Source organism: Bicyclus anynana, chromosome 17 (assembly GCF_947172395.1).
Source record: "Bicyclus anynana chromosome 17, ilBicAnyn1.1, whole genome shotgun sequence".
Classification (NCBI taxonomy): domain Eukaryota; kingdom Metazoa; phylum Arthropoda; class Insecta; order Lepidoptera; family Nymphalidae; genus Bicyclus; species Bicyclus anynana.
Window position 1 is genome coordinate 15,781,872 of NC_069099.1, and position 21,437 is coordinate 15,803,308.

At 39.3% G+C, this 21,437-nt stretch overlaps 1 protein-coding gene across 1 annotated transcript; it reads left to right on the forward strand.

The window, feature by feature from the left end:
- The first annotated feature begins 1,992 nt into the window (after nt 1-1,992).
- On the forward strand, nt 1,993-19,929 carry LOC112050151 (general transcription and DNA repair factor IIH helicase subunit XPD). The gene is made up of 19 exons (XM_052886451.1): nt 1,993-2,148; nt 2,229-2,328; nt 3,438-3,535; nt 4,003-4,159; nt 5,523-5,625; nt 6,869-6,999; nt 7,399-7,619; nt 8,396-8,529; nt 11,471-11,587; nt 12,851-13,091; nt 14,457-14,524; nt 14,843-14,946; nt 15,349-15,447; nt 16,201-16,288; nt 16,727-16,818; nt 16,949-17,479; nt 17,981-18,051; nt 18,691-18,829; nt 19,674-19,929. Exons 1-19 carry the CDS (start codon nt 2,144-2,146, stop codon nt 19,809-19,811), a joined length of 2,637 nt encoding a protein of 878 aa, XP_052742411.1. The 5' UTR covers nt 1,993-2,143; the 3' UTR covers nt 19,812-19,929.
- The last annotated feature ends 1,508 nt before the right edge of the window (nt 19,930-21,437 follow it).

A 21,437-nucleotide genomic window follows, 5' to 3' on the forward strand; every position in this document is an offset into this window, starting at 1 on the left:
TGATCACACATGCCACTAGTGATTGAAATGAGCATGTTGAGAATGAAATGGATGTGTGGTGTGACATGAATAGATAAAATACGGAATGAGTCTAAAAAAGGAAGTCTGAAAGGGGCGCCGATGACAGAAAAATTGAGGAGTAAAGGAGGTTAGCTTGGTATGGACGTGTATTTCGGAGGGATGAAAGTTTCAAGTGGAAGGACACAAGGAAGGCCAAAGAAGAGATGGTTGGAGTGTGGGAAAGAGACGTGTGTGTGAAGGGAGAGGATGATGAGTTGACGAGTAATAGAGACGAATGGAGATGATTTCATATTTCCTTACCAAACTACGAATGATATTAACCATTATTAACTATCATACCTACGTGATGGAAGTGACTATTTCGTTTAATTTTATCGTAAGTAGATATATTTGTATATATGACACTTTTCATTCATTAAACAGATGTGTGGAAGTCGTTTCTAATATGATTCATAAAATACATTTTATAATTCCCAATCCTTTTTTTTTTTTTTTTTTTTTTTTTTTTTTTTTTTTTTTTTTTTTTTTTTTTTTTTTTTTTTTTTTTTTTACTATTTCCAAGTTAGCCCTTGACTACAATCTCACCTGATGGTAAGTGATGATGCAGTCTAAGATGGAAGCGGGCTAACTTGTTAGGAGGAGGATGAAAATCCTAGAAATATGCTGTGTCCCAAAGTCGATCAAAGGTGGCTAATTGTCTTAATTTCATTTAGTCGCATAGTAAACAACGAAAGTTATTTATATAGTTTCTCATAGGTACCTATGGTAGGAGCATATATTGATAGACTTTCCAGTTTCAAAAAATGAGGGATGTCTGGCTAGCTCAGTCTCTCATTTTGGTATCTGCATTCCGTTATCAATGTTTATATGAACCAAAGGTCGTGTAAAGCAATTAATTATATGCTAACATAGCTTAACTGACCATTGCAGATACAATCTTTACGACGTCTCCGAACATCGAGCGTTAAGCGCAATACAAAGTTTGAAGTATCGCCGGTTACGCAGCGGCGCGGCGGCAGGGCATCACTCCGCGTACGTTAGGCTATTGATTTTAGCGTAGGTACTTTATGTATGACTTGTGCGTATTATTTCGCCCACACCCGCTCCTTATTTTGGAGACGTCATAAGGATTGCATCCGACATAAGTGAACGCTGTTACACTTCGGGTTACAAGTCAACTTAATATTTGGTTCCTCAGTTCAATTGCTCACGTACATAATGTCACTTGAATCACTCGTCGAGCTATGTCGAGATATTGTTTCTCTTTCTTCTAAAAAATCTCAGTAATAGTCCCAGAACCTAGAACTTCTTTGTTCACTGCTATCTCACCGTTATTTTACTAAACCTACCTACATATTTTTATCGTTCTTATATTCTATTAGCAGTCGCCCGCGACCTTCGTCTCTGCTCCTATTGATCGTAGCGTGATGAAAAGTATACTTTAACCTACATGACAGGAGTATGAAGAATAATTGTACCGAATTTCGTTAAAATCCGTCGAGTAGTTTTTGTTTCTATATCGAACATACAGGTTGACAAACAGACAAAAATTTTACTGATTGCTTTTTTTGACATCGATCACTAATCACCTTCTGATAGTTATTTTGGAAATAAATTTCATGACCTCTCTATTTGTTTTCCTGAAATCGCAGACCAATAATATCTAAATCTAATAATCTAAATGGTGTAATATATTTTTTGATCTAACATTCTAAATAGTCAAAGTTTTAAATATTATCGTTAAGTATTTTATAAAATAAAAATTATCTTTGAAAATACAAAATAAAAATACGAACGATATTAAAACTGTAACCACCTAGCTTCTAAACGTTTTATTGGACGATTAAGTAATGTCACTGTCTATATTTGACAGTGGCAGTAGTGGGTGACGGACACCTGCCACTGTCAATTGTCAACTGTCAATGTCAACTGTCAAGAGCAAAGCCAAATGTGCCCCCCCGGCCCCCCGGGCCAAAACAATTTTTTCTTAACTTCTTGAGTTGATTTCTTAAAAAATACATTTGATTTACATTTTACAAGCAAACAATTTGTCTATTCGTTTAAAGATTTTAAAAGTTACAATTGTGAGATTGTAGCAGATATTTTTTATTAAATAAAAGACATGAAGTAAATATACATTCGTGAGTGGTGGAATCCAGTCTGTTATTATTATTTATTGTCTTTTTAATTAATCCTATGTGTTTTAGGTTAACGGTAGACGGTTTGTTGGTTTACTTCCCCTACGATTACATTTACCCGGAGCAGTATGCTTATATGCTGGAGTTGAAACGTGCTCTCGACGCTAAGGTTAGTGTTTACCGGTTCATACTCAGCGCCGGACCGAGGTAAATTTTAGAATGGAGCGAGATCCAATTATGGCGCCTTTCGCGCACGTAAATACATCACATAAATTTCTTTTCGATCTTGTCTTTACCATTTCGGCGCCCCCTAGGATTTGGCGCCTGGAGCGACCGCTCCTTTCGCCGTATGGACGGTCCGGCCCTGTTCATACTATTAAAACTTATAAGCCGACGCTCGGCGTTTCCGTTTTAGTGAGATTAAGGGGATAAAATATAGCCTATGACACTTATAAATAATTTGGTTTTAATTGTAAAAGATTTTCCAAATAGATTCAGTACAATACCACTAACTTTACTTCTATAGAATATTAGGATAGATTGGACATTCTTAATTTTATGTATTAAATGTAGTATTTTTTGCCATGATAGGTTTTTATAATATCTGTACAATGATTCTTATGAAGAAAAAGTCTTTCTTATTAGTGACTCTTTGGATTACAGAAGAAATAACTTGTTTCCTCAGTGTTGGTTCCATAATCAACAATTAATCCTTATAGTTTTGCCATGTATGTCTGTCTGTCTGCAATTTAGATTGTGGATTATTAGTCCTAGAAATCTGTTTAGGATGAGTATTTACATTAAAAAAAGCCGGTGAAATTGTAGGCATTTGCACTTCAACTTTTTTTTATTCTTTACATTAGCCCTTGACTCTAATCTCACCTGATGTTAAGTGATGATGCAATCTAAGATGGAAGTGGGCTAACTTGTAATCAGGAGGATGGACATCCACACCCCTTTCGGTTTCTACACAACATTGTACCGGTATGCTAAATTGTTTGGTGGTAACTAGCCACGGCTGAACCCTCCCACCAGCCAGACCTGGACCAATTAAGAAAACGTCAATCGATCCAGTTAGGGATCAAACCCAGGACCTCAGTCTTGTAATACCACTGCACCACTGAGTCCGTCCACTGTTTCGGATCTTTTGTACTTGACCCTTTATCATCTTATTTAGTGTTAAGAATCAATGAATACCCAAACCAATAAATCTGTATTTAATATTTTAACTGTCATGACATGGTTTTTTTAATGAAAGAAAAAACTTCATTATTCTAGGGACATGGCCTGCTGGAGATGCCTTCGGGAACCGGCAAGACCATATCACTGCTGTCACTCATTGTGGCCTATATGATACAGAACCCACACCATGTCAGGTATTATGGCTTTCATATCTTATTATATACTTATTTAAAAAAATAATTATTAAAGCACACTAATATTATAAAGGTGAAAGTTTAGGTGTGTGAGTGTGTATGTATGTTGGTTTCTCCTTTACGCTGCAGCTACTGAAGCAATTTGGCTGAAATGTTGAATGGAAATAGTTTTACTCTGGACTAACAAACAGGCTACTTTTCTACCCTGTAAAAGCCATTTTTAACTTAAAAAATCTCCAAAATATACAGTTTAATTACTGCAGAAGGTTTGTATGAATGTTTATTACTCTTTCACACCAAAATTACTGAACTGACTTAGTTAAAATTGGAAATGAAGACCTATACCTTAAATTATCTTATAGAATACTTTTTATCCCTTTAAAAATCTATGGTTCCTGAGAGATTTGTAAATTTCACGTTGACAAAGTTGCGATCATCTGCTAGTTATTGTTCTAATTTTGTTACAGAAAATTGATTTACTGTTCACGCACTGTGCCTGAGATAGAGAAAGTGTTGGAGGAATTAAAAAATCTGATCAAATACTATGAGAAGAGTCATGGCGAGAAGCCTAGTCTCACTGGAGTTGTTCTGAGCTCAAGGAAAAATCTATGTATACATCCAGAGGTACTGCATTGTCACTGTTCAAGTTTGTTTAGTGATAGCATGTTAGTAATAATTGGCCATAAGATTATTATAAAAAAACAGCCTTTAATCTTTGACTTTTTTTGGGCTGGTGGTAGGCTTCGGTCGTGGCTAGTTACCATCCTACCAACAAAGACATATCGCTAAGCGATTTAGCGTTACGGTACGAGGTCATGTAGAAACCAAAACAGGTGTGGATTTTTATCCTCTTCCTAACAAGTTAGTCTGTGTCCATCTTAGACTGCATCATTACTTACCATCAGGTGAGATTGTAGTAAGGGCTAACTTGTAAAAAAAAAAGACTGCTAAAACAACTAAAACATATATTATACTTAATATTTACTTACTTTATATGACACCAGAGCAGTCAGGTTGTCCTTTGACATAGAGACTATTCTACTCTGCTTGGTACCATTGTATGACCTCTTTGGACCATTTCTCTTTTCAGGATCTGACCACATGTCCCGTCCAGTGCCACTTCAGCTTTCACAGCAACTTCATAAGAATTTTGCAAGCAAATAAATTCAATGGATACAGGATATTCAGTTTTATATTGCTTTCGAGAAAAACCGTTCTGTGCGTTCAATATGCTCCTTTCCATCCCATGTTGGACATAACATAGTAGTATTAGTGTACTAGTGATACTGTAATAATTCCTGCACTAGTACTATTAATGTACTATCTATACTATTTATTATAAAGAGGTAAGGTTTGTGAGGGGTAATCTCTGTGTCTACTGAACCGATTAAAAATATTACCTATATAAAGTCACATTATCTGTGAGTGTCGTAAGCTATATTTTATCCCAGTATTCCAATGAATTCAAAAAATTATTAAAATTGGTTGGAAAATAGAAATAAATGCATTTAAGAACCGGCTGGATAGATATAATATGATGCAATAAGAAGCTCAACAATGTGGGCGCATCAGCGAAAGCTGCTTCTAACCTATACTAATAACAATATTACTATTAACAAACTTTGCTTTTTTATACCATTGGTTTAGATCTCAGACCAATTATAGAAGGACCTGTATCACACTCATAGTCACAAGCAAAATTGTCTGTCATTTTCTGAAGAAAACGAGCTTCGATTTGGTATATATCTTATACTAAACTAGAAGTTTTTGCCCGTTTTTTACACCTCCTTCAACTTCACAAAAACATTTTTAAGGAGCTCTTTAATCAACGAACACAATCACAACTATTTAGTATCGATGCTATAGAGACAGTTTTTGTAATCGCATTAGATCGTTGATCATATACTTTGACAAAAAAAGTAACGTCTAGGTCCAATACAATAATTGGTCTGAGGTTTAGATATATAGTTGAATATTATATTGTCAGGTATCCCGAGAGCGCGAGGGTAAGCTGGTGGATGGCAAGTGTCACTCTCTGACGGCCAGCTACATCCGGGAGCGACACGACCGGGACAACTCACAGCCTGTCTGTATGTACCCCCTGCTAAACTTGTCTCATATCATATCAACCGATAGACGTCCCCTGCAGGACATAGGCCTTTTGGACTTTAGGGACTTCTAAACATCACGGTCCTGAGCCATCCTGTGAATCCTTGCAACTCGCTTGATGTCGTCAGTCCACCTGGTGGGGGGTCGACTTCTGTTTTGTGAGCCCATTGCTACATCATAGAGCTATGTCGGTGACTTTTTTGTTCTTCTGCGGATCTCCTTAAAATTGTGTAATATGTAAAAACTTGTAGTCGAGTCGTTTACTTTTTATGTTGAATAGTCTATCTATCATGGAAAGCTATAGGCTATATAATATTGTGATAGAACTATCTATAAAAAATGTGGCAATAATATTCCTTTTGAGAGTGCTGGGTAAACGGTTAAAGATTTACACACAAATAGTGTATGACAAAATGGTTGCCCTTTAAACATTCTAAAATAAAGTGTGCAACAGGATATGACTGTCTTTTTATGGTTATCAAACATGTACTAAAATTATGCAAAGTTTTTTAAGGTTTTCCAGGTGGATAAAGAAGCGCGTTCGCTAGTATAATAATTGAATAGTAGTAAACATTCCATTATCCATTTCCCCTCGTATTACAAGGAAAGCCTGGCCAGGAAGTAAGCCATTATAATAGGCTGATAATAATGACGACAAATGTGAGCCGTGGTAGCTCAGTGGATATGACCATTTTCAAGTTCGAATCCAGTGTGGAGCCTATTAAGTAACATTAAATATCACGTGTCTGAAATAGTGAAGAAAATCATCGCCAAGAAACCTGTATACCAGAGAATTTTCTTAATTCTGTAGGACATAGGCCTTTTGTAAGGACTTCCAAACATCACGATACACTCGCTTGATGTCGTCAGTCCAACTGGTGGGGGGTCGGCCAACACTGCGCTTACTAGCGCGGGGTCGCCATCCCAGCACTTTGGGACCCCAACGTCCATCGGCTCTTCGAACTATGTACCCCGCCCATTGCCACTTCAGCTTCGCAACTCGTTGAGCTATGTCGGTGACTTTGGTTCTTCTGCGGATCTCCTCATTTCTGATCCGATCACGCAGAGATACTCCTAACATAGCTCGTTCCATCGCCCGCTGTGTGACTCTGATGAAGCCCATAGTTAGCGACCAAGTCTCGGAACCATAGGAATAGTAAGCCGAATACGGGTTGTTAATGAATGATGAAAGATGATTATTAGATATTGTTTTACCATTGTCAGGTCAGTTCTACGAGGGCTTCAACCGTGAAGGCAAGGAGTCCATGCTACCGTACGGCGTGTACACCATGGATGACCTCAAACAGTACGGCGCGGACAGGAACTGGTGTCCCTACTTCTTGTCCAGATTTGCGGTGAGTTACTTTGTGTTACCCTTGGGAATATGGGAAAAAAAAAATTAGATTGTGTTACTCACAGATAATGTAGCTTTCCATTAGTAAAATGATTTTTAAAATTGGTTAAATGGTTTAAGCATAATAGCCAAACAAACTGACATTTTCATTTATAATATTTGTTGATTTTGTTTTTGAAAAAATACAAACTTTATGAAATTTAGACATTTCATTCTTTAGAAAACAAATAAATAAATAAAAATAGTTTATTTCGTTAACATCAATCAGTAACAAATAATGAAAGGCTAGAGTTTTCTTTTAAGAGTTGTGCACTCCTGTGACAGAAGACTCCGCTCTTCCATAACAAGCGTAATACGTATAACGTCGTTATAATAAGGCCTGTTATATTACGTATTGCAGATAATCCACGCCGAGATCGTGGTGTACTCGTACCACTACCTGCTGGACCCGAAGATCGCGGAGGTGGTCTCCAAGGAGCTGCACAAGGAGGCGGTGGTGGTGTTCGACGAGGCGCACAACATAGACAACGTGTGCATAGACTCGCTCAGCGTCAAGCTCACGCGCCGCACCATAGACAAGAGCACGCAGGCGCTGCAGACCTTGGAGAAAGCTGTCGCACAGTCAGTATTGTTTTTACACGGCGTCCGTGGCGCAGTGGTATGCGCGGTGGATTTACAAAACGGAGGTCCTGGGTTCGATCCCCGGCTAGGCAGATTGAGATTTTCTTAATTGGTCCAGGTCTGGCTGGTGGGAGGCTTCGGCCGTGGCTAGTTAACACCCTACCGACAAAGACGTACCGCCAAGCGATTTAGCGTTCCGGTACGATGCCGTGTAGAAACCGAAAGGGGTGTGGATTTTCATCCTCCTCCTTACAAGTTAGCCCGCTTCCATCTATGACTACATCATCTTACCATCAGGTGAGATTGTAGTCAAGGGCTAACTTGTAAACAATAAAAAAAAACACTTAGACTAATTGCACATGGACTTGTACCCAATAAAATTGTGTAATTTTTTTGCCAATAAACTCATTCATCGAAAATATTTATTGACACAAACACACTAATATAAATTCAAAACGCAATACACACATGTGTATTTTTTACATAGACTAACAAACACATCGTAAATTTAATTTTAAGTTTTCGACTAATTTTCATCACCATTATTTTATAATATTAATACCTGAAATTTCGAAAGTGTTTGTAAACTAAGTCTAATTGAAATAAATGAATATTGACTATTGACGCCGCTTAGACTATCCACAGAATATTTGTAGCTATATCATAGGTTCTCAAAGTGAACCCGGATGTGGGCATTTGATACTTCAAAGTGTTGCCTTAATTTGACCCCAAAAAGAAAAGTAAATAAAACGGTTTAATAAATAATTGATTTGCAGGTTGAAGCAAGACGACGCGGAGCGGCTCACACATGAGTACGAGCAGATGGTTGAGGGACTGCGGGAAGCGGCCGCGGCGCGCGACACCGACATGATACTGGCCAACCCTGTGCTGCCTGACGAAGTGCTGAACGGTAAGATTGTGTTGCAGGGTGAGGCGAGACGACGCGGAGCGGCTCACACATGAGCACGAGCAGATGGTTGAGGGACTGCGGGAAGGGTTTTATGAAGAAGTTAATATATAATCTTTTTTAAAGAATATTTGCTATATCTGTTATAATATGCCCAATATTCCCATTCCCCTCCAACTAGTCGGGAAAGACTGTGCTAGGAGTGGGTACGACAATAGACCAACGGGGCGGGGATCGAACCACCACCTCTCGGTGATGAGTCCAACCGCTCTTACCGTTGAGCTATTGAGGCGTTTATTTTATAATAACTCAAAATCACTAAAAATAATTATTAAAATTCACAGTTCTTATAATATACCATTTAAAATTCATGGTTACTGACGGGATGTTCAGTTTTAAATTAGTCTCTGATAGGTATAGTCAAAATTGTTACGTTTTAACACGTTCGCTGTCACGTTCGATTTTTCTATTCTTTCCTCTGGTGCGGTACGAGGTTTTTTGACCTCGTAGTAAAACTTTATGTGGTGCGGTAATATAATTATAATAATAATTTATTTATTCATTAGAAAGCAGGTTTACAAAGATAGCTTATGATCAGCGCCGGACCGAGGTAAATTTTAGAATGGAGCGAGATCCAATTATGGCGCCTTTCCTGTTTGTTCCTAACGTTATATACTAGGGACGTTTGAAAAGTTCGTAGCCTAACGGGTATCGCAATGTCATAAATTTTTAACCGACTTCAAAAAAAGGAGGTTTCTCAATTCGACCGTTCGATTTCTATTCGATTCAAGTTGTTTAAATCATAAAGATTTTAACTGGATTTTCAGACACTTCTTTCAGATACGGCTTTAATTAACACAGCACTAACTTGGTACCGCCTTCGATCAGAAGGTAGCACATACGATGTTATGTTTCGCTTTTAATTTAATAGAAACTTTTTTATGATTTTGAGGTTGGTTGTTCTTTTTTATTTTTAATTTTTAAATTACCCTAATGTTAAAGCTACATTATTCAATATATAGCTATATTAATAGAATAAAATATCGTGCATTCATTTGTATTCGTTACGTTCCCTACGCGATCCCGTCAAACAAATCGTGACTACTCGTATTTTTTAACTTGAAAAAAATCGAGTATCTTAATCTTAACTTAATCACTGCAATGAAGAATTCGAAGAAGAAAGGTTTAGCAAAAAAAAAACATTAATGAAGTCATGTTAAAAACTGAAGGTAAATTAGGGCCTTCGTATATATCGTGAAAAAGTGAGTGACGAAATTCCAACGTGGTCGTAACAGCGTCGAAAATGACCAGGGTTATAGCGATAGACCGTCAACGTCGACCTCTGACGAAAAAATTCAAAAAAATTCTGACATGGTCATGTCTTATCGAAGATTGACTTTTATGAAGATAGCTGACACTATTGGCATGTCAACAGAAGGCAAACATCACATAATCGCCGTGGCTTCTTTGAGTTGAACAAATACGCGATCGACTGACGAATTTTCGCAACTGCTTGGAGTTGTTTGAGGCAGATACTTTTTTGTATGTTTTGTGACCATGGTTAAAACCTGAGTATATTACTTTACTTCAGAAAAAAAAGTACAGTCTAAAAAGTGGACACGACCAGGATCCAATGTTCCAAAAAGGCAGAAGCGGTTTTGCGTGTTGGAAAAGTAATGGCCTCAGTTTTTTGAGACTAAAAAAGACGTAAATATGAACTCTGCTTAATAGTGAAATTTGCTGCGATATTTTAGAGGACAAATTAAAGAAAAATGGCCATGGTCATTGAGAAGAAAAGTTTTGTTTCATCAGGATAATTTGTGAGTTCACACGTTTGTCAAAAGCATAGCAGAAATTCATCAGTATAATTTAGAATTCTTACCTTACCCCCATATTCATATGATCTAGTCTCGTTTCCATCAGACTTTTATCTATTTACGAAGCTAGAATAAACACTTAACGAGTTCAAAATTTTTATAAAAGAGGTCTATGCATTTTCTAAGAGTTTAAAGAAAAAAAATAGCTGGTATAGAAATGTTTCCAGGCCAACAAAAGTGTATTGAGCTCTAAATAAAGTTGAAAAATAAATTAACTAAAAAATTATATCTTTGTATTTGGTTTACTTAGGCTACGAACTTATGGAACGCGAAGATTTTGACAATACTCAGACCAATTGAAAATCAGGCACAATACCGTCTCTCGATCACGTAGTGCCCGAGTACAATCATCACCCTAGCGCCCCCTAGTACCTATAGAACCCGCGCGGCGAGTGGCGCTTGGGCACCCCTGAGATCGCGGCACCCGGGTGTAACGCACCCCATGCACTATAGGTAAAGACTCTAGCTCACGTAGCGCCCGGGTACAATCGTCACCCTAGCACCCCCTAGTACCTATAGAACCCGCGCGGCGAGTGGCGCTTGGGCGCCCCTGAGATCGCGACACCCGGGTGTAACACACCCCCTGTACTATAGGTAAAGACTTTCTAGCTCACGTAGCGCCCTGGTGCAATCATCACCCTAGCGCCCTCTATTACCTGTATATACCCAGGTTAAAATCAACGCACTCCCTGCACCATAGGTAAAGAAAGACGCCTCTATTAGAAGTAAATTCGCGCACGTCGCGTTCATCTCTTTGCTTTAAATATAGACGATCGAAAAGAAATAAATTTCTTTTCGATCTTGTCTTTACCATTTCGGCGCCCCCTAGGATATGGCGCCTGGAGCGACCGCTCCGTTCGCCGTATGGACGGTCCGGCCCTGCTTATGATATAATTAAGACCCTGATATTTTCTACCAATGATTTGGTGTATGAAAAATTTAAATAGACTATATACCTATAGGTATGAGGTGCAATGACCTCGTTACTCTTGAATACGCTAGATATACGAGGTCAGTTGACCTCGTACCGCAGCGAACGTGTTTAACTATTTTTGTAATTGTTTCAGAGGTTGTTCCTGGCAACATCCGTAACGCGGAACACTTCCTGGGCTTCCTGAAGCGTTTCATCGAATACTTGAAGACCAGATTACGAATACAGCACGTGGTGCAAGAATCTCCCGCAGGTAACACTTTTCTGTGTTCTTTTAATAGTGATTCATGGATACTTTATCAATCAATTGTTTTTAAATACTTCTTCCCAACTTTGGTGAGTAATCGCTTACTTCTGATAAAATGGAAAGCTCTTTTTTTTAGTCTCTCATAATTCCTGCAATCTGTCGTGAGACATTTAGCTGGACTTTAAGTATTTATATTAAGGCGTCAAGTTAGTCAAGCCAACACGAGCGGGGAAGGGGAGCGTTTACATGTTGTAAAAGGATCCTTTAACCCTGCTACTAGCGGTTGCCAGTCCGTAATTCCGCTCGTGCTTAACTACCTGCCATATGATAGTTAATCCTGGTTTACAGCTGATAGTATCAGCGCTATACTTGATCAATATTGTAGTTAGAGGGTAGAACGGTAGTAATAAGTTAAGCGATCGATTCGGTGATAGTGTTACTTTGTATATTTTGCCATCCCTGACATATATCGTAGAACCTAGTCGAGACATACCACAATATCCCGACTTTTAGTTCGTGTGATTTAGTATACCTCCTATAATTAGAAGTAGAATTTAGTCATTTCCCCGTTAAATATATTGTGATATGTGGCAAAAGTTTCTATTTATCTTTGGCGCTAGTCTCAATGCTTGCTTTAATTACTTGGAAATAAGACGCCCGTAGGTTATAACATAATGTATTCCAATAATTAATAGTACATAATAAACGTATCACGAAATGGAGGCGATGAAATGATAATTCTGGCTGTTGTTCGAACCGCTTGTGTGAAGATCTGAATTGGTAATGGCCGGCCCGATCCTCCTCTGCGCGCACGTTTGATGCGCAGCCAGGCAGAATCGTGTTGTAAATTCGATGTATTATGTATGGCTCAGTTCAGAAAGGGCGAATTCGCCGCGATTCTCTCGCGCGACCGTTGCGTCCAGAAGGCGCGTACCAACGCGCGAGCATTTGGGGAGGAATTCAGTACGAAACATGTGGTTAAACGTGCACTCGCTCTAGAGTTCGCGCGTTAACTGGACGCAACAAGGCGTCCCTAGTGTCTCGACTCGCGCGCAATACGGGGATCACGCGCGAGTCGAGAGTCTGGCGTACTTGCGATTTACGCGCGTATTTTGAATTCACGCGATGCTTGTGGACGCGATGTATTGATGTCTAGTACTTCGACAACGCGCGTATGAATTCGCACGATACATTTCGCGACGAATTCGTCCCGTCTGGACAAGGTCTAAAGCGAACTCCTTGGCTCACCACACCCCTGTCTCTGCGCAGGTTTTCTCAAAGACGTGGCAGCGCGCGTGTGCATCGAGCGCAAGCCGCTGCGCTTCTGCGCCACGCGGCTGTCGTCGCTGCTGCGCACGCTGCAGATCCCCGACCCGTCCAACTTCGGCGCGCTCACGCTGGTGGCGCACCTGGCCACGCTCGTGGCCACCTACACCAAGGGCTTCGTCGTCATCGTGGAGCCCTACGACGACCGCACGCCCACCGTCTCCAACCCTATACTGCACTTCTCGTCAGTTATCCTTTCTTACTTTTTTTTTTAAAGAATATTTGCCGTATCTTTTTTTTTTAATATGACCAATATTCCCATTCCCCTCAAACTAGTCGGGAAAGACTGTGTTAGGAGTGGCTACGACAATAGACCAACGGGGCGGGGATGAGTCTGACCGCTCTTACCGAGATATTGAGGCTTAAGTGGAATTACGTAGATTTATTTTTTGTAATTTTTTGCATTTTAACCAGTCCTCAAGTAGTGACATTTTGTCAAATAATAATTTGCCTTATGTTCAAGTATAGCATTGTCCGTCATTCGGTCCTACTCAAGTCATGTCACAGTTTAGTAAGGCGAAGGCAACCAAAATTTCTGGTAAATTCCACCGAGAAAATAGAATTGTTCGCTTAAAACACTCTTGCCCAACTTTCACTTCACTTGTGCGCCTTTACAGAACTATATTGACTGAAATGCATTCTACTTTGTGCTTTGAGCTTCATGTGATTCATTAGATTTTCCCACTAAATTCTCCCTTTCTTCCTTTCGAAAACGAACTTATTGTAGATAACACAACTTAAAAAAACACAGCGCCATCTATGCGCCTCAGGCACAACTGCATCGCAGTATACAAAAAGGGATTGTTTCAAAGTTCTCTAAGAGCACCATCTACTGGTAGTTTATCGAAACAAACTCTGTTCCACTGTACTGGTAGATGGCAATACGCATCACACTTCTTGTGAGTCCACCTCTGCTCACTTTCACAACAATAGACCCATAGAAAGATGCAGGAGTCAACTCCGACTTTGTCTAACGCCCATTAAGGCATTAAGAGTAGTGGAAGATTTAAGGCGCTATCTTATTTTGGTGAAAGCGAAGACATTTTGCAAAGATTAAATTATGTATAGAAAGTTGAAATTCTTTTACTGATACATCTAAATTTCCTTGTCAAATCTTGAGTATGTGCATGTGTTATTAGGCTTTCTGGTGTAAGGTTGCCATTCCAGCACTTTAAGCTCGACGTCCATCCGCTCCACAAACCTCATGCCATCTCATTACCAATTCAGTTTCGCGACTCCTTGAGCTAAAGCTAAGTCGATGTTTTTGGTGGTGGATCCGAAGCATTTGAAGTTCTCCGAGCACTCCATCGCCTGCTGGGTACCTCTCAGCCTTTTTTTGCCTTGAAAACCAAACCAACATGGTTTGCTTCTTTTAATAGGCCCAAACACTCGTATACCTACGCTCTGAAAATCTAAAGAAGGCAAACCGATACATCCTATGTAACATAAGACTATTTGACGGATTTATACGTAAATCCCAATGAGTAGGCGTCTATTGAGGCTTTATTTGTTGGCATTGAATAATTCTAATAAAGGAACATTCTTTCAGATGTATGGACTCCTCGATTGCCATGCGACCCGTGTTCAGCAGGTTCCAATCTGTCATCATTACTTCTGGTGAATATACTTTTTGTGTCTCTTGTTCAAAAATAGCTTAATTTCTCAATACGTACCTACAGTAGCTATTGTCTATTTGAATAATATGGTTACATTTATATATTTAACACAATTTTTATTTGTTTGTTACTTTGTTGCCTTAAACAAGTACTAGTAAATATTTTTATGTGCCAAGTTAATAAAATCTAGATATAATAAATAGATGGATATTTAGACAAAACACACATTACTTGCCCAAAGTAAGCGTTGTTTGTGTTATAGACACTAAGATTTTTTTTGACATTTAAATATAAATATAATTTAACACACAAATTCTAGGAACACTATCACCTTTGGACATGTACCCTAAAATCTTGGACTTCAACCCCGTGATAATGAGCTCGTTCACCATGACATTGGCCCGGCCTTGCATCCTGCCCATGGTGAGTAAAGGTTTCAAGGTGACTCCAAAAACTATGACCCTGATTAGGGGCCTTAGCAATGTCGCACGCCGATTTTCTTTCTACAAACGCTTCGAAAACTAACAAAATGTATGGGAATGACAGATATGATCGACAACTTGATCACGTGACCTATCGATAGCGAACGTCATTCCCATATATTATTTAATTATTATCGAAGCGTTAGCGTTTGTAGAAAGAGTATCGACGTGCCACATGGCTACTTGCCCAGAACGTCAATAGAAGAAGTATTTAGTTCGTAGGTTTAGAGATCAGCGCATTCAACCAACGAAATAAACAACTCCTCAGCTTTATAATATTAGTATAATAAATATGTTTTCTTAACACTTAACAGAAGCAAGTCTGAGAGCGTCCCTGTTTCAGATAGTATCCAAAGGCAGCGACCAGGTGACGATATCGTCCAAATACGAGACCAGGGAGGATGTTGCAGTCATAAGAAACTATGGACAGTTGTTAGTCGAGGTATGTACATACTAATAAACAACTGTATTTTCACCCTAGGGTTTTACCTGTGTAGATCTGATTTCAGTGAGAATATTAGGTTAAATGTAGTGGTACGGAGGACTGTATTGTTAGGTCCACAATAGGGATGATGACAGTTTTTTAAATTGTATATAAATTAAGAATATGCTAATAGTAAACCAATTTTGTAAAAGGAACAGGGTATCTGCGATCATTACTTTTGGAGCTACAGGGATTTAAAGGGTCAGATTTGCGGCACTTCCGCAGATCCCTGAAAAACGCCCCATACAAAATGGCACGAACAAATGACGTCGTAGGTAATGTAATGATCGCTAGATTTGTATGTGCGTTCAAACAAAATTACTAAAATCTTTGTTATTTGTGCGTTTATGTTTATAGTTCACATATTAAAACATGTCACATTGAATGTAAGGAAGCTAAAACTGTATGAATTTTCATCTAATTACGATAAAAGATTTTTAATAGATTTTGAAATTTTATAATCTCATTTATTTTGCAAATATCCAGACAATCTTTGCTTTTTATGTATAAATTAGTTTACATTGACCTTATTTACCCGAATGTATTATAAAAATCTATATATTCATACCTAGTCATCATCCCATTGCTTGGCAATATCTATAAAAAATAAAATGACTCCGACTTCGCCTTTGGTTTTGATAAAATACCTTTGTCACATCCCTACTTCACACCGTTGCTTCTGAGCTGTACTTAGTAACGTACGTTTGTCAGATATCGGCGTGCGTGCCGGACGGAGTGGTGTGTTTCTTCACCTCCTACCTCTACCTCGAGAGCGTGGTCGGCGCCTGGTATGACCAAGGTAACGTTTTTATATAAATACCTAAAAGCGGAAAGGGTAGAAAAGTAAAGCATGACAAATTAATGGTTGAAGATGGACGTTGACTAGCCGTTGACATTTTTGGAAATTCCTGTTGTGCGCTTTTAGACCCAACATGATCAAAAAATATAGTTGTCGTGTTATGTTTTACCTCACATGTTCAGTTATTTTAGATGCAATACGTGACCTGTACGACAATATAAAAACATCTCTTATTCGAAGGCATTGTTATTTTATCTCAGAATGCAAATGCATTTTTGAAAATTATCATGATTTAGGGAACTAATTTTATATCATTTTCTTAACAATATTTTTTCAAAGTTATCTAGTATGACTGTTTTTTAGTTTCATTTAAATGAGTGATGGTCATTGAGTCATAGAGACTCGATTCCATCAGTCACGTATATGCTTTGTGTGCAGGAGTGGTGGCGTCTCTGCAGAGGCACAAGCTGCTGTTCATAGAGACGCAGGACTCGGCGGAGACCAGCTTCGCGCTCATCAACTATATCAAGGTGAGTATTTACTTCCCAGAAATACTGTGACCTTTAACAGATGCATTCGGCACCTTCAAGGCAAGCCCAAATTTTTTTTTTTTTTGGTGCCTAATTTAATAAATTTAATAAAGTGGTCCGTGGTGTGCAGGCGTGCGAGAGCGGGCGCGGCGCCGTGCTGCTGTCGGTGGCGCGCGGCAAGGTGTCGGAGGGCGTGGACTTCGACCACCACCTGGGGCGCGCCGTGCTCATGTTCGGCATCCCCTACGTGTTCACGCAGAGCCGCATCCTCAAGGCGCGCCTCGACTACCTGCGCGACCAGTTCCAGGTGCTGGCACCGCGACCACCGCCTGGGGCGCGCCGTGCTCATGTTCGGCATCCCCTACGTGTTCACGCAGAGCCGCATCCTCAAGGCGCGCCTCGACTACCTGCGCGACCAGTTCCAGGTGCTGGCACCGCGACCACCGCCTGGGGCGCGCCGTGCTCATGTTCGGCATCCCCTACGTGTTCACGCAGAGCCGCATCCTCAAGGCGCGCCTCGACTACCTGCGCGACCAGTTCCAGGTGCTGGCACCGCGACCACCGCCTGGGGCGCGCCGTGCTCATGTTCGGCATCCCCTACGTGTTCACGCAGAGCCGCATCCTCAAGGCGCGCCTCGACTACCTGCGCGACCAGTTCCAGGTGCTGGCACCGCGACCACCGCCTGGGGCGCGCCGTGCTCATGTTCGGCATCCCCTACGTGTTCGACCCCCTCTTCGACCGCCTGGTGAAACGTGTTTGGATAGAAGCTGCTGTTTTTTTTTATTCTTGACAAATCAGCCCTTGACTACAATCTCACCTGATGGTAAGTGATGATGCAGTCTAAGATAGATGCGGGCTAACTTGCTAAAATCTCAATCTGCCCAACTGGGGATCGAACCCAAGACCTCCGTTTTGTAAATCCACCGCGCATACCACTGCGCCACGGAGGCCGTCAAAACTGTGCTGTTTAACTTGATTAGCGTACCGGTACGATTCCGCGTGGAAACCGTTTGGGTGTGGGTAGAATAAACGTGAACCTCATACAAGTAAGCACGCCACCATGTTAGACTGCTTCATTATATAACTTGTACCAAGTTATAACAAGTGAAATCCCAATCAAGAGCTAATTTTTCATTGAATAAAAAAAGTATATACTTTCAGATCCGCGAAAATGATTTCCTGACGTTCGACGCGATGCGGCACGCGGCGCAGTGTGTGGGCCGCGCGCTACGGTAAATATTACTCTATTTATTTGAGTATTATCTTTTACTTTTAATATTTCTATTTTTTGATGAAAAACTTCTTTACGCATTGCTTGACTTGATCACTTGGTAAATGCGTAACGTGTAATCGGGCGATGCGTGCTGCCATCTACAGGCATATTGAAACTGTGTTTGTTGTTTTAAAACACCACTAGATGGCGTTCCTAAAGAACTTTGAAACAATCCCCTTGTACACTTCCAGAGCTTGTTGCGATGTAGTTATGCCTGCGGCTCATAGATGGGTCTTTTTCACAAATTTCACTTAAATTGTGTGGTTTGAAGAGTATATACTATAAGACAGTGATGCATTTACTTAAGCCATTATAGTCATGAAGATTTAAGAGTATTTTCGGACAGTCCTTTCTCGTGCTTCTTTTGGGAACAGCTTTAATTAAAACGTCACTGTATTGGCACCACCTTCAAATTGATCAGAAGGTAGCACATACAATATTATTTTGTATATTATTTGGATACATTAATGTGATTTTGAAGTCGGTTGTTTTTTTATTAATTTTTTTTATATTTATTTCATTTAGTTCTTCTTGTGAAGAACATTAATCTTCAAACAATTTTTATTATTTCTAAGATCTTTGCTTGTGACTCCTGCAGTGGCAAGACCGACTACGGCATAATGGTGTTCGCGGACAAGCGCTTCAGCCGCGCGGACAAGCGCAGCAAGCTGCCGCGCTGGATACAGGAGCACCTGCGCGACTCGCTCTGCAACCTCAGCACTGAGGAGGCGGTGCAGGTGACTAAATGAAATTAAATACCGACTTTATGATATTACTATAAGATAATATATCACTTGTCTCAAACGGTGAAGGTTAAACATCGTGAGGAAACCTGCATAACTGAGAATTTTCTAATTATCTACGTACTGAAGCCACACCCACCCACTTAAAAAAAACAAACGTCACGCGTCTCCTTGATAACCGCATATATAAACTTTTTTCTTAATTTGTATAAAATTTAACTGCTATAACAATTGCATAAATTAATATAATAACCAATAAAAAATGCTCCATCTTATTTTTTTTAGTTTTCGCGAACAGTTTTTAAAATATTTAAAAACATAAGACGCCATTTTTCTTGAATAGTATTGAAAATTACTGATGCGACGGTTCGTGTCGCACTGACTCGAGAATGTATTACTTTTTGAATTTTGTATTTGAAGCGGCTACGACACCGTCGTGTTCCGTATGCTCCATCTCTATATTATTGATTAATCTGTGTCTTAGATTAGTCCAAATAATAAATAAATAACTAGGGTATTGAAACACATATAACTTTACTTAAAGGTAGCCACACCATGCATAAAATGTAAAATTTAAAAATTAATTTACATAAATTTACACAAATTAAAAACAGAGAAAGAGAAAAGGCAAAAGTAAAATAGCCAAACAAAACTAAGAATTAGATAAAACATGGGTTACACAACCAATGACACATGAAAGGCGGATTAATAAACAGAACTCTTTTTAATAGTATTAATTAATTTGGACTTAAACTTATACATCTTATCACAAAATATGTCAATGGTATAATCTTTTTTAGTTAGTTATAAAATTGTTATGCTTTATCAATCTCCCCAGATAAGCAAGCGCTGGCTCCGGCAGATGGCGCAGCCGTTCACGCGCGAGGACCAGCTCGGCGTGTCGCTGCTCACGCTGGCGCAGCTGCAGTCGCAGGAGCAGCAGGACAAGATCGAGCAGCAGGTCATACAGAAGTGAACCTTATGCACAGCTGCTTACGGTGGAAACTTCGGTGAATGATGTTGGGAGTTGATGAGTAAATACAAATTAAAGTGAACCTTATGTATAACTGTTTAAGGTGGAAACTTCCGTGAATGATGTTGGGAGTTGATAAATAAATACAAATTAAAGTGAACCTTATTTATAACTATTTAAGGTGGAAACTTCGGTGAATTATGTTAGGAGTTGGTGAATAAATACTAATTGATTTGAACCTTATGCATAACTACTTAAGGTGGAAACTTCGGTGAATGATGTTGTGAGTTGATGAGTAAATACAAATTGAAGTGAACCTTATGCTGGAGACTTTACGGTGGAAAATTGGATGTTTGGGATATTGTGGATTGTGGAAAAGTAATTCAAATGTATTATCAAACTGAGTTGCGGAGTCACAATATCAATATACTAGCGGACGCCCGCGACTTCGTCCGTGTGGAATTTAGTTTTTCAGAAATCCCACGGGAACCATGGATTTTTCCGGGATAAAAAGCAGCCTATGTGTTAATCCAGGCTATAATATATCTTAATACCAAATTTCAACTAATTCAGTTCAGTAGTCGTGGCGTGAAAGAGTAACAAACATTCATATTATCAAAATCATCAGTTTTCGCAAATCTCGGGAAACCATGGATTTTTTCGGGATAAAAAAGCCTATGTGTCAGTCCAGAGTAAAATCTATTTCCATTCCAAATTTCAGCCAAATCGCTTCAGTAGTAGCGGCGTTAAAGAGTAACAAACAACCATACAAACTTTCGCGTTTATAATATTAGTAGGAAGTAGGATAGATCGGCAAAGAGATAAAAATGTTATACATGGGTACACAGTTAGAAGAGTTGATGCTGGTCATAAAGAAGTGAACCTTACGCTGAAGAATTTACGGTGTAAAATTCAATGAATAAAATTGGATTTGTTATATATAACAGAAAACGCGAAACTGAGTTGATAGGTATATGCAAACAGGTATAGTCGGATGCTAACTTCATGATGTCTCCAAAATAAAGTGACCGCGCAGGTCAAACAAAAATCGAGACGCGTAAGGCCGCTTCGGATGGCTGGGAAACGAGCGCTGATTAATGCCCTGCCGCCGCGCCGCTACGTAACCGTTGATACCTAAAATATTGTACTGCGCAGTTTGACGTATGATGTTCGGAAACATCTTAGATTGCATCTGACTATAGATATACAAAGATAAATGATAGATACCCTATAGCGTGCAAAACGCTGCCTTACAAATTAATACAAAACTTAAGCGATTACTATATTCTAAAATGTGTTTTAATTTTGATGACGTTATTTAAGTACGTTTGACGTTTGTAATTATTAAGTTATGTTTAATTACACAATAAGTTATGTTAAGTATTTTTGTAAATAAACTTTTGATATAAAGTAATGGGATTTTTCATTTAGTGTATTATGTATGTAGAGTGGGTATGTAACGACTAGACCTTTAATTTTAGCTGAAAAAAAACCGTACATAATTTTTTTTTAATCTGCTCCCAACCCCTTAAAGGAGGGGATGAAAATTTATGTGGGACTTTTCGCAGTTTTCAAGGTATGAAGCTAAAAATAGATACACAGAGGTCGGGTAGGGTATGGGTAGGGTTG